The sequence below is a fragment of the Salmo salar genome, chromosome 21 (assembly GCF_965601325.2).
Source record: "Salmo salar chromosome 21, fSalSal1, whole genome shotgun sequence".
NCBI lineage: Eukaryota > Metazoa > Chordata > Actinopteri > Salmoniformes > Salmonidae > Salmo > Salmo salar.
Window position 1 is genome coordinate 13,322,501 of NC_138311.1, and position 13,753 is coordinate 13,336,253.

A 13,753-nucleotide genomic window follows, 5' to 3' on the forward strand; every position below is an offset into this window, starting at 1 on the left:
CTCATTTGGTAATACAGAAATTAACCACCACAACATATATATTTTTTATTTAACTAGGCAAGTCCGCTAAGAACAAATTCTTATTTACAATGACAGCCTACTGTGGAACAGGGGCAGAATGACAGATTTTATCTTGTCAGCCTAGGGATTTGATCCAGCAACCTTTCAGTTACTGACCCACCACTCTAACCACTAGGCTACCTGCCGCCCCAACCTCAGGCAAAGTAAAACAAAAGATTTACCTCTAAATAAATCCTAAGTTTTAAACTCTTAATTCACTTCTGTGTCCAAAAGATCTCTGGTTGACCAGAATAAATCTCTAGAAGTTGTTACAAAGATATGGAAGAAGAAGTGAGACATCCCACTCCCTAATCTTTTCTGGTTACATTACAGTCAATAAACTAAGCAGACCAGACCCAGCTGCTAATGGCATTTTTCAATGGGACAGTGGGACATCTTCATTTATCCACCATCTTTGGCTCGACAAAGCAGTTCTACCATGGCAAACAAATCTGAAGGTCATGTTTCAAAGGTCAAGCTTTTCTAAAGGTCACTTTACTGGAGTGTAATCTTAGATAGGCCTGCATCACTGACCCTAAAAGTCTTGTTCAACTTTCATATTACTTCTCTCACCTCGTTCACCTTGGTTCCATTAACGTATTTCTTCTCTTTCAGCTGCTGAAGAAGATACAAATATGATATCAATGCATAATAAATATATTTACATTAATATCAAATTAACTATTCACACAATGTAATGTACAGCTAGGCCAGGGCGATCTTAATAAAACATGTTTACTATATAATAGGGTCTTTGCAAACAGTTGTCTGTTATTTCCAATATGACTGTTGCCAGCCAGCCCCATTGAACCAAATTAGTTTGATTCCACTAAAATGTTTCACTAAACCTGTGGATTAACAGATTGAGGTTTAATTATTATTAAAATGTTAGTGTGTTAGTGGGGACAGTGAAAGTCAGAGGTTACCAAGTGTCTAAACTCTACAGACAGACAGCCATTGGATGATTCCTCCACGTCCATTACTTTGGTGGTGGTAGTCAGGATGAAGAACTGACGATTTCTGAATGGAGAGGGACGGGGCAAAGCCGTAGTTAGTAGTCTGAACTAAGCACACACATGAGCAAACACATACAAACACAGAACAGCAACAACAACAAAATTAGCTAAGATACTGTACATGGCAAACACATGCAGCGGTAGAAACAACTCAAATTCAAGTTGGATTCCAGGCAGCTAAAAAGGGGATTATTCTGCTCATTTAAACTGTGTCATCTGATAAGTAATCAAACACATCTCATATTTCTCTCTTTGTCACTGTTCTCCCTACACACTAAAAACAAATGGTTCTATATAGTGCCAAATAAAGGTTATTTGGCTTGTAAGCATAGCGGAAGCCTTTTTGGTGCTATATGGAACCTTTATTCTGAAGGTTCTATGAAAATAACCATACTCATAAGGTTCTAAATGGAACATGTATGGCGCTATAAAGAACGATTTCCTAAGATTCTATAAAGAACCATTAATAAAGATTTGATATAGCACCAAAAAAGGGTTCCGCTATGGGGCTATATAGAACCCTTTTTTATGGTTCTTTATAGAACCTTTATGGAGAATGGTTCTATAAAGAACCTTTCTCAATCTCAAAGGTTCTTTGTAGAACCATACAGTTTTTTTTATTCTGGTTTAATAGCCACATTATATTGTTAAAATTGCATAGTTTTATTATTGTGTTTATTAGCAAGTTTAATCAGGTGTGCTAGCTCTGGAACAGCTGGGGTCCCTGAGAAGAGATTTGAGAACTACTGTCTTAGTCGACAATTCTCAATTGACACAAGGCCATATGTGAGTCTTTCACAAGACACCATCACTGGCCATAGTCATATACAGTGCTGTGAAAAAGTAATTGCCCCCTTACACGCAATAACTGGTTGTGCCACCTTTAGCTACAATGACTACAACCAAACGCTTCCTGTAGTTTTTTATCAGTCTCTCACGGCGCTGTGGAGGAATCTTGGCCCACTCTTTTATGCAGAATTGCTTTAACTCAGTCTTCCAAAAAGTTATACATTCTTCCAAAATCCTTGATGATCATCCACGTGCTTCCAGGTGCTTTTTGGCAAACTTGAGTAAACATTTTGGATGAGATGGCGAAAACCAAACACTGCATTCCACAGTAAGAACCTTACACCAACAGTCAAGCGTGGCAGTGGTAATGTAATGGTTTGGGGATACTTTGCTGCCTCAGGACCTGGACGACTTGCCTTAATAGAAGGAACCATGAATTCTGCTCTGTATCAGAGAATTTTACTGGAGAATGTCAGGCCATCCGTCTGTGAGCTGAAGCTGAAGCATAGCTGGGTCATGCAGCAAGAAAATGATCCAAAACACTCAATCAAGTACAGCTGAAGTCGGAAGTTTACATACACCTTAGCCAAATACATTTAAACTCCGTTTTTAACAATTCCTGACATTTAATCCTAGTAAAAATTCCCTGTCTTAGGTCAGTTAGAATCACCACTTTATTTTAAGAATGTGAAATGTCAGAATAACAGTAGAGAGAATGATTTATTTCAGCTTTTATTTCTTTTATCACATTCCCAGTGGGTCAGAAGTTGACATACACTCAATTAGTATTTGGTAGCATTGCCTTTAAATTGTTTAACTTGGGTCAAACGTTTCGGGTAGCCTTCCACAAGCTTCCCACAATAAGTTGGTTGAATTTTTTCCCATTCCTCCTGACAGAGCTGGTGTAACTGAGTCAGGTTTCTAGGCCTCCTTGTTCACACACGCTTTTTCATTTCTGCCCACAAATGTTCTATGGGATTGAGGTCAGGGCTTTGTGCTAGCCACTCCATTACCTTGACTTTGTTGTCCTTAAGCCATTTTTCCACAACTTTGGAAGTATGCTTGGGGTCATTGTCCATTTGGAAGACCCATTTGCAACCAAGCTTTAACTTCCTGACTGATGTCTTGAGATGTAGCTTCAATATATCCACATAATTTTCTTTCCTCATGATGCCATCTATTTTGTGAAGTGCACTGGTCCCTCCTGCAGCAAAGCACCCCCACAACATGATGCTGCCATCCCCGTGCTTCACGGTTGGGATGGTGTTCTTCGGCTTGCAAGCCTCCCCCTTTTTCCTCCAAACATAACGATGGTCATTATGGCCAAACAGTTCTATTTTTGTTTCATCAGACCAGAGGGACAACAAAAGTACGATCTTTGTCCCCATGTGCAGTTGCAAACCGTAGTCTGGCTTTTTTATGGCGGTTTTGGAGCAGTGGCTTCTTCCTTGCTGAGTGGCCTTTCAGGTTATGTCGGTATAGGTCTCGTTTAACTGTGGATATAGATACTTTTGTACCTGTTTCCTCCAGCATCTTCACAAGGTCCTTGGCTGTTGTTCTGAGATTGATTTGCACTTTTCGCACAAAAGTACGTTCATCTCTAGGAGACAGAACACATCTCCTTCCTGAGCGGTATGACGGCTGCGTGGTCACATGGTGATTATACTTGCGTACTATTGTTTGTACAGATGAACGTGGTACCTTCAGGCATTTGGAAATTGCTCCCAGGGATAAACTAGACTTGTGGAGGTCTACAATTTTTTTTTCTGAGGTCTTGGCTGATTTCCTTTGATTTTCCCATGATGTCAAGCAAAGAGGCACTGAGTTTGAAGGTAGGCCTTGAAATACATCCACAGGTACACCTATAATTGATTCAAATGATGTCAATTAGCCTATCAGAAGCTTCTAAAGCCATGACATCATTTTCTGGAATTTCTGGAAGCTGTTTAAAGGCACAGTCAACTTAGTGTATGTAAACTTCTGACCCACTGGAATTGTGATACAGTGAATTATAAGTGAAATAATCTGTCTGTAAACAATTGTTGGAAAAATAACTTGTGTCATTCACAATGTAGATGTCCTAACCGACTTGCCAAAACTATAGTTTGTTAACCTGTTTAGGATAGGGGGCAGTATTTTCACGGCCGGATAAAAAAACGTACCCGATTTAATCTGGTTATTACTCCTGCCCAGAAACGAGAATATGCATATAATTGTTTGATTTGGATAGAAAACACCCTAAAGTTTCTAAAACTGTTTGAATGGTGTCTGTGAGTATAACAGAACTCATATGGCAGGCCAAAACCTGAGAAGATTGCATACAGGAAGTGCCCTCTCTGACCATTTCTTGGCCTTCTATAGCCTCTTTATCGAAAACAGAGGATCTCTGCTGTAACGTGACATTTTCTAAGGCTCCCATAGGATCTCAGAAGGCGCCAGAACGGGGAATGATGACTCTGCAGTCCCTGGCTGAAAAACAGTCGCGCATTTGGATAGTGGTCGATCTGAGAACAATGAAACGGGCCCGCCAATGCACGTGAAGAGTCCATTTTACATTTTCAGTCTTTGAACGAAAACAACGTCTCCTGGTCGTAATATTATCGCTATTTTACGAGAAAAATTGCATAAAAATTGATTTTAAACAGTGTTTGACATGCTTCGAAGTACGGTAATGGAATATTTAGAATTCTTTTGTCACGATACGCGCCGGCGCGTCACCCTTCGGATAGTGTCTTGAATGCAAGAACAAAACGCCGCTATTTGGATATACCTATGGATTATTTGGAACCAAAACAACATTGGATGTAAAGTACAAGTCCTGGGAGTGCATTCTGACGAAGAACAGCAAAGGTAATCCAATTTTTCTTATAGTAAATCTGAGTTTGGTGAGTGCCAAACTTGGTGGGTGTCAAAATAGCTAGCCATGATGGCCGGGCTATCTACTCAGGATATTGCAAAATGTGCTTTCACCGAAAAGCTATTTTAAAATCTGACATAGCGATTGCATAAAGGAGTTCTGTATCTATAATTCTTAAAATAATTGTTATGTTTTTTGTGAACGTTTATCGTGAGTAATTTAGTAAATTCACCGGAAGTTTCGGTGGGTATGCTAGTTCTGAACAAAACATGCTAATGTAAAAAGCTGGTTTTTGATATAAATATGAACTTGATTGAACAAAACATGCATGTATTGTATAACATAATGTCCTAGGAGTGTCATCTGATGAAGATCATCAAAGGTTAGTGCTGCATTTAGCTGTGGTTTTGTTTTTTGTGACATATATGCTAGCTTGAAAAATGGGTGTGTGATTATTTCTGGCTGGGTACTCTCCTGACATAATCTAATGTTTTGCTTTCGTTGTAAAGCCTTTTTGAAATCGGACAATGTGGTTAGATAAAGGAGAGTCTTGTCTTTAAAATGGTGTAAAATAGTCATATGTTTGAAAAATTGAAGTTTTGGGATTTTTGAGGAGTTTGTAATTCGCGCCACGCCCTATCATTGGATATTGGAGCGGTGTTCTAGATGTAAGAGGTTTTAACAAGACATTTGTGGAGTGGTTGAAAAACGAGTTTTAATGACTCCAACCTAAGTGTATGTAAACTTCCGATTTCAACTGTATACATCAAAATTGTTAAAAAGCAACAAATTTGACATTTTGAAATGACCTACTCAAAGTCCAGACCTATTCCCAATTGAGATGTTGTGGCAGGACTTGCAACGAGCAGTTCATGTTTGAAAACCCACAAAAAATTCCCCCACAGTGACGTGAGACTGATCAACAACTACAGGAAGCATTTGGTTGCAGTCATTGCAGCGAAAGGTGGCACAATCAGTTATTGAGTGTAATTGTTAATTAAATAAATAAAATAAGCATCCATTTTTTTGTTATTCGTAACCTGAGATTCCCTTTATCTAATATTAGGTTTTGGTTGAAGATCTGATAACATTCAGTATAAAAAATATCAGAAATACTTTTTTACACCAATGGTTACAGCGTAACATAACATATTAGATAAACTAGAATGACATTCTCACTTATTGTTGCACAAAAAGAGCTGTGCAAAAACTACGCCCCAAAATATTATATTGAGCCACCGACCCTACATTTTAATTATCACTAAAAGAGGAAAGAACCCTTTTTTGAACTACAAAGAACTATTGAAGGGCTCAAAAGGTTATTTGGGTCAGTATGGTTCCACATAGAACTATCACCCTTCCCAAGAACTATTGAAGAACCCTCAGGTACACACATGCCACATGAGAAGGTTCAATATTGGCCTAAATAACAAGAACAGGAAATCCCCACAGAACATCCCACAATGAGGTTGGATGGATATACTCACACTCTGCCAGGGGGGAGGTCCCTACATACAGGGAAGATAATACAGTACATAAATTACTTAGTAATGTAGTGCTAGCTTGCTTATAAACGTCAATGAAGAATATCTTGATGTCTATGAAACATTACATTTCGGAAATATATTAATGTTCACACAGTGTTGTCAGTTTGTTTATCAGAGCTTGCAAAGAGAATTCATTTTGAAGCAAATGTGCCACATATTGCTGTGTTACATTACACTAATACTCACTTGTCAAATATTGTCTTCACTTTTAGTTGGTAATCCACCTCTGGAAGTTTGACCAGCAATCTAGAAAGAAAAGTGAAAAAACATAAATATTTAGCGAAAACATACACTCACCTGACAGTTTATTAGGTACAGACAGTGAGTTACTTGGCCGTGGCTTACTATATAAAGCAGGCAGACAGGCATTGAGGCATTCAGTTACTGTTCCATTTAACATAAACTTCCGGAATGCTTACAAGGCCCTCCCCCGCCCTCCTTTTGGCAAATCTGACCACGACTCCATCTTGCTCCTCCCGTCCTATAGGCAGAAACTCAAACAGGAAGTGCCCGTGCTTCATACTATTCAACACTGGTCTGACCAATCAGAATCCACGCTTCAGGATTGTTTTGATCATGAGGACTGTGATATGTTCCAGGTAGCTTACGAAAATAATCTAGACACATACACGGATACGGTGACTGTGTTCATAAGGAAGTGTATAGGAGATGTAGTACCCACTGTGACTATTAAAACCTACCCTAACCAGAAACCGTGGATAGATGGTAGCATTCGCCCGAAACTGAAAGCGCGCACCACTGCATTTAACCAGGGCAAGGCGACTGGTAATATGGCAGAATATAGACAGTGTAGTTATTCACTCCGCAAGCCAATCAAACAAGCTAAACGACAGTATAGAGATAAAGTGGAGTCGCAATTCAATGGCTCAGACACGAGACGTGTGTGGCAGGGACTACAGACAATCACAGACTACAAAATTCGGAGCGCTGGTTTTCCCGTCATTTACCAGCCACGTCACCGAGACCGACGTCTTGCTTCGGAAAGGCTAAACATATTCTTTGCACGATTTGAGGATAACACAGTGCCACCGACGTGGCCCGCTACCAAGGAATGTGGGCTCTCCTTCTCCGTGGCCGACGTGAGTATAACATTTAAACGTGTTAACCCTCACAAGGCTGCCGGCCCAGACGGCATCCTTAGCCGCGCCCTCAGAGCATGCGCAGACCAGCTGGCTGGTGTGTTTACGGCCATATTCAATCTCTCCCTATCCCAGTGCACTGTCCCCACATGCTTCAAGATGGTCACCATTGTTTCTGTCCCCAAGAAGGCAAAGGTAACTGAACTTAACCTCGATAGGGTAGGGGGCAGCATTCGGAATTTTGGATGAAAAGCGTGCCCAAAGTAAACTGCCTGCTACTCAGGTCCAGAAGCTAGGATATGCATATAATTGGTAGATTTGGATAGAAAACACTCTAAAGTTTCCAAAGCTGTTAACCTGTTATGGCTAGGGGGCAGTATTTTCACGGCTGGATAAAAAACGTACCCGATTTAATCTGGTTACTACTCCTGCCCAGTAACTAGAATATGCATATAATTATTGGCTTTGGATAGAAAACACTCCAAAGTTTCTAAAACTGTTTGAATGGTGTCTGTGAGTATAACAGAACTCAAATGGCAGGTCAAAACCTGAGAGATTCCTTTACAGGAAGTGGCCTGTCTGACCATTTCTTGAACTTCTTTGCCATCTCTATCTTTTACAAAGGATCTCTGCTCTAACGTGACACTTCCTTCCGTCTTCCAAACCTGAATGTCGTCATCCCAGCCCCAGGCTGAAACACATTATCGCCTTTCTCAAGTGGCCGATCAAGGGACTGTGGGCTTAGGCGCGTGCCCTGGCCGCCCCCGTCTTTGTGATTTTTCCTCTGTTTGCCGAAAAGGAGATTCCCGGTCGGAATATTATCGCTTTTTTACGAGATAAATTGCATAAAAATTGATTTTAAACAGCGGTTGACATGCTTCGAAGTACGGTAATGGAATATTTAGAAATGTTTTGTCACGAATTGCGCCATGCGCGCGACCCTGATTTACCATTTCGGATAGTGTCTGGGACGCACGAACAAAACGCCGCTATTCGGATATAACGATGGATTATTTTGGACCAAACCAACATTTGTTATTGAAGTAGCAGTCCTGGGAGTGCATTCTGACGAAGACAACAAAAGGTAATCAAACTTTTATAATAGTAAATCTGATTTTGGTGAAGGCTAAACTTGCCGGGTGTCTAAATAGCTAGCCCGTGATGGCTGGGCTATGTACTTAGAATATTGCAAAATGTGCTTTCACCAAAAAGCTATTTTAAAATCGGACATATCGAGTGCATAGAGGAGTTCTGTATCTATAATTCTTAAAATAATTGTTATGCTTTTTGTGAACGTTTATCGTGAGTAATTTAGTAAATTGTTAGCAAATTCCCCGGAAGTTTGCTAGTTCTGAACGTCACATGCTAATGTAAAAAGCTGTTTTTTGATATAAATATGAACTTGATTGAACAAAACATGCATGTATTGTATAACATAATGTCCTAGGTGTGTCATCTGATGAAGATCATCAAAGGTTAGTGCTGCATTTAGCTGTCTTCTGGGTTTTTGTGACATTATATGCTAGCTTGAAAAATGGGTGTCTGATTATTTCTGGCTTGGTACTCTGCTGACATAATCTAATGTTTTGCTTTCGCTGTAAAGCCTTTTTGAAATCGGACAGTGTGGTTAGATAAAGGAGAGTCTTGTCTTTAAAATGCTGTGAAATAGTCATATGTTTGAAAAATTGAAGTTTTTGTATTTTTGAGGAATTTGTCATTCGCGCCACGCCTATCATTGGATATTGGAGCAGGTGTTCCGCTAGATGTAAGAGGTTAAAATAATGTCTGTGAGTATAACAGACCTGATATGGCAGGCGAAAACCTGAGGAAAATCCATCCAGGAAATGCTTTTATTTTGAAATGGCTGTTTTTCCATTGAAAGCCTATCCACCATACAAAGACTTAAGGACCCAGTTCGCGATCTCTATGGCTTCCACAGCATGTGGCCAGTCTTTAGGCATTGTTTCAGGCTTTTACTCTGAAAAATGAGGGAGAAACAGCACTTTCAATGAGAGGACAGTGGACATTTCCAGACATGAGTCCAGCGTGTGACGGGGAGCGTGCCTTTCTTGTTTTTCCTTTTCTATTGATAAAAGTTATTGTCCGGTTGAAATATGATTGATTATTTATGACAAAAACAATGTGAAGTATGATTTTAAACATCGTTTGACATGTTTCTACGAATTCTTATGTTACTTTTTAGATTTTTTGTCTGTCTGTTGTGAACGCGCTTTGTTCCATTGGATTACTGAATGAAACGCACCAACAAAACTGAGGTTTGTGGACATAAGGGACATTATCGAACAAAACAAACATTTATTGTGTAACATGGAGTCTTCGGAGTGCAACCATATGAAGATCATCAAAGGTAAGTGATACATTTTATCGCTATTTCTGACTTTTGTTACTCCTCTTCTTGGCTGCTAACTGTTTGTAATGATTTGTCAGCTGGGCGCTGTTCTCAGATAATCACATGGTTTGCTTTCGCCGTAAAGTCTTTTTGAAATCTGACACCGTGGTTGGATTAACAAGAAGTAAATCTTTAAACCGATGTATAACACTTGTATGTTTCATGAATTTTTATAATGAGTATCTCTGTTTTTGAATTTGGCGCTCTGCAATTTCACTGGATGTTGGCCAGGTTGGACGCCACACCCCCTAGAGAGGTTAATGACTATCGCCCCATAGCGCTCACCTCTGTCATCATGAAGTGCTTTGAGAGACTAGTCAAGGATCATATCACCTCTACCTTACCTGCCACCCTAGACCCACTTCAATTTGCTTACCGCCCCAATAGATCCACAGATGATGCAATCACCATCACTCTGCACACTGCCCTATCCCATCTGGACAAGAGGAATACCTGTAACGTCTGCTTCCAACTCACACTCTCAAACACGTAGATCCCCTGAACGCAGCTCACTTTCCAGCTTACACTCTCAAACACGTAGATCCCCTGAACGCAGCCCACTTTCCGGACCACTTTCCAGCTTACACTCTCCAACACATAGATCCCCTGAACGCAGCTCGCTCTCCAGATCCCAATCACCTGAATTCTGATCACACACCTGTATGTCATTATCACACACTATTTACTTCAGTTCTTTGCACCCCATCATTGTGAGGTATTGTTTGTTTTGTGACACACTTCTATTCGGAGCTCTGGTTTTCCCGTCATTTACTCCTCCCGTGTATGATAGTTTTTGCCTGCCTCACTACGCCTTTTGCCTATTCCCTGCCTATACTTTAGCCTATCGGATTTCCTGTTACCTACCTATTGCCTGATCTCCCGGATGATGTTACTAGCCTTTTCCCTGCCTGTACTGTTGTCTTTTTGGACCGCCTGTGTATGACCTTCTGACTGCCCCTGAAACCCAGCTACCTGCCTCCTCCTGTGGTCCTTTACAATAAACACCTGTAATAGTTTATTGACTATTACTCAGCATTCAACACCATAGTACCCTCCAAGCTCATCATTAAGCTCGAGGCCCTGGGTCTGAACCCCTCCCTGTGCAACTGGGTCCTGGAGTTCCTGACGGGACGCCCCCAGGTGGTGAAGGTAGGAAACATCACCTCCACTCTGCTGATCCTCAACACTGGGGCCCCACAAGGGTTAGTGCACAGCCCCCTCCTGTACTCCCTGTTCACCCATGATTGTGTGGTCAAGCACGTCTCCAACTCAATCATCAAGTTTGCAGACGACACAACAGTAGTAGGCTTGATTACCAACGATGACGAGACAACCTACAGGGAGGGCTCTGGGAGTGTGGTGCCTGGGAAACAACCTCTCACACAACGTAAACAAAACAAAGGAGATGATCGTGGACAGCATATGGTGCACCCCCCTATCGACATCGACATCAGTGGAGAAGGTGGAAAGCTTTAAGTTCCCCGGCATACACATCACTGACAAACTGAAATGGACCACCCACACAGACAGTGAGGTGAAGAAGGTGCAACAGAGTCTCTTCAACCTCAGGAGGCTAAAGAAATTTTGCTTGTCACCTAAAACCCTGACACATTTTTACAGATGCACAATTGAAAGCATCCTGTCGGGCTGTATCACTGCCTGGTACGGCAACTGCTCCGCCCGCAACCGCAAGGCTCTCCAGAGAGTGGTGCGGTCTGCCCAACGCATTACCGGGGGCAAACTACCCACCCTCCAGGAAACCTACAGCACCCGATGTCACAGGAAGGCCAAAAAGATCATCAAGGACATCAACCACCCAAGCCACTGACTGTTCACCCCGCTATCATCCAGAAGGCGAGGTCAGTACAGGTGCATCAAAGCTGGGACCGATAGACTGAAAAAGAGCTTCTATCTCAAGGCCATCAGACTGTTAAACACCCATCACTAGCACAGTAGAGGCTGCTGGCTATAGGCATAGACTCGGAATCACTGGCCACTTTAAGGAATGGAACACTAGTCACTTTAATAATATTTACATATCTGGCATTACTCATCTCATATGTATATACTGTATTCTATACAATTCTACGGTATCTTAGTCACTTAATAATGTTTACATATCTTGCATTACTCATCTCATATGTATATACTGTATTCTATACTATTCTACGGTATCTCATTCACTTAATAATGTTTACATATCTTGCATTACTCATCTCATATGTATATACTGTTTTCTATACTATTCTACTGTATCTTAGTCCATTCCGCTCTGACATCGCTCGTCCATATGTATATAGTCTTAATTCATTCCTACTTAGATTTGTGTATGTTGTGCAATTTAGACATTACTGCACTGTCGGAGCTAGAACCACAAGCATGTTGCTACACCCACAATAACATCTGCTAATCACGTGTATGTGACCGATAAAATTTGATTTGATTTGAAATGGCTGCCATCCTGGGCTTTTCACACACAACGGTGTCTAGGGTTTACCGATAATGTTGTGACAAACAAAAAACATCCAGTCAGCCGCAGTCCTGTAGGCGAAAACAGCTTGTTGGTGAGAGAGATTGAAGGAGAATCGCAAGAATTGTGCAAGCTAACAGGCTGGCCACAAAGAGACAGATAACGGTGCAGTACAACAGTGGTGTGCAGAACGGCATCTTGGAACGCACAACTCGTTGGTCCTTGTCACGGATAGGCTGTTGCAGCAGATGACCACACCAGGTTCACTCCTATCAGCTAAAATCAAAAAGAAGCGGCTCCAGTGGGCACGCGATCACCAACACTGGACAATTCAGGAATGGAAAAACATTGCCTGGAACATGACAGCGAGTTCAGTTTACTTGAGTGGCTTGCGCAGTCCCCAGACCTCAACCCAATAGAACATCTTAACCTCTCTTGGGTAGGGGGCAGTATTTTCACGGCCGGATGAAAAACGTACCCAAATTAAACGGCCTACTACTCGGGCCCAGGAACTAGAATATGCATATTATTAGTAGATTTGGATAGAAAACACTCTGAAGTTTCTAAAACTGGTTGAATGATGTCTGTGAGTATAACAGAACTCATATGGCAGGCAAAAACCTGAGAAAAATCCTACCAGGAAGTGGGAAATCTGATGCTGGTAGTCTATTCAAGTCTTTGCCTATCTAACACACAGTGACTTAGGGTTCATTTTGCACTTCCTAAGGCTTCCACTAGATGTCAACAGTCTTTAGAACCTTGTTTCAGGCTTTTGCAGTCAACAGAGAGTGAACAAGAAGGCCAGGGAGTTGGTGACTCAGGGAAGGACATGAGTTCATTGGCGCGCCTTCACGTGAGGAGGTAGCTGTGTTCCAAAACGTTTTTCAAGACATTGGAATCGTTCGGTTGGAATATTATTGAAGTTCTAAGTTAAAAAGGCCCTAAAGATTGATGCTATACAACGTTTGACATGTTTCAACGAACGTAAATATAACTTTTTTTTAACTTTTCGTCGTGACATTTTGGCCGCGCATCCTACATTTGGAGTAGCTTACTGAACGTGCAAACAACAAGGAGATATTTGGACATAAATTATGGACTTTATCGAACAAAACAACGTTTATTGTGGACCTGGGATTCCTGGAAGTGCCTTGTGATGAAGATCATCAAAGGTAAGTGAATATTTCTAATGCTATTTATGATTTTAGATGACTCCAAAATGGCGGGTATCTGTATTGCTTGATGTCTTTTTCTGAGCGCAGTACTCAGATTATTGCAAAGTGTGCTTTCCCCGTGAAGCTTTTTTTAAATCTGTCACAGCGGTTGCATAAAGGAGATGTTCATCTATAATTCTTTGAATAGGAGTTTAATATTTTATCAACGTTTATGATGAGTATTTTTGTAAATTGTTGTGCTGATTCACCGTCAGTATTGGAGGCAAAATATTTTCGGAACATCACGCGGCAATGTAAAATGCTGTTTTTGGATATAAATATGAACTTGA

General features: G+C 41.0%; 1 protein-coding gene across 3 annotated transcripts in view; it reads right to left on the reverse strand.

Annotated features, from left to right (window-relative positions):
• The window catches only part of stat4 (signal transducer and activator of transcription 4), a 40,124-nt gene that overhangs the window by 13,727 nt on the left and 12,644 nt on the right, over positions 1-13,753 (reverse strand). For 2 of the 3 annotated variants that reach the window (NM_001173670.1, XM_014163960.3), the window contains 4 exons: positions 6,456-6,515; positions 6,210-6,230; positions 987-1,080; positions 634-678 (listed from right to left, as the gene is read on the reverse strand). In NM_001173670.1, coding sequence (NP_001167141.1) covers positions 634-678; positions 987-1,080; positions 6,210-6,230; positions 6,456-6,515 — 220 coding nt within the window. The remainder of the gene's footprint in view (positions 1-633; positions 679-986; positions 1,081-6,209; positions 6,231-6,455; positions 6,516-13,753) is intronic. The other variant, XM_014163961.3, reaches the window with a different exon arrangement.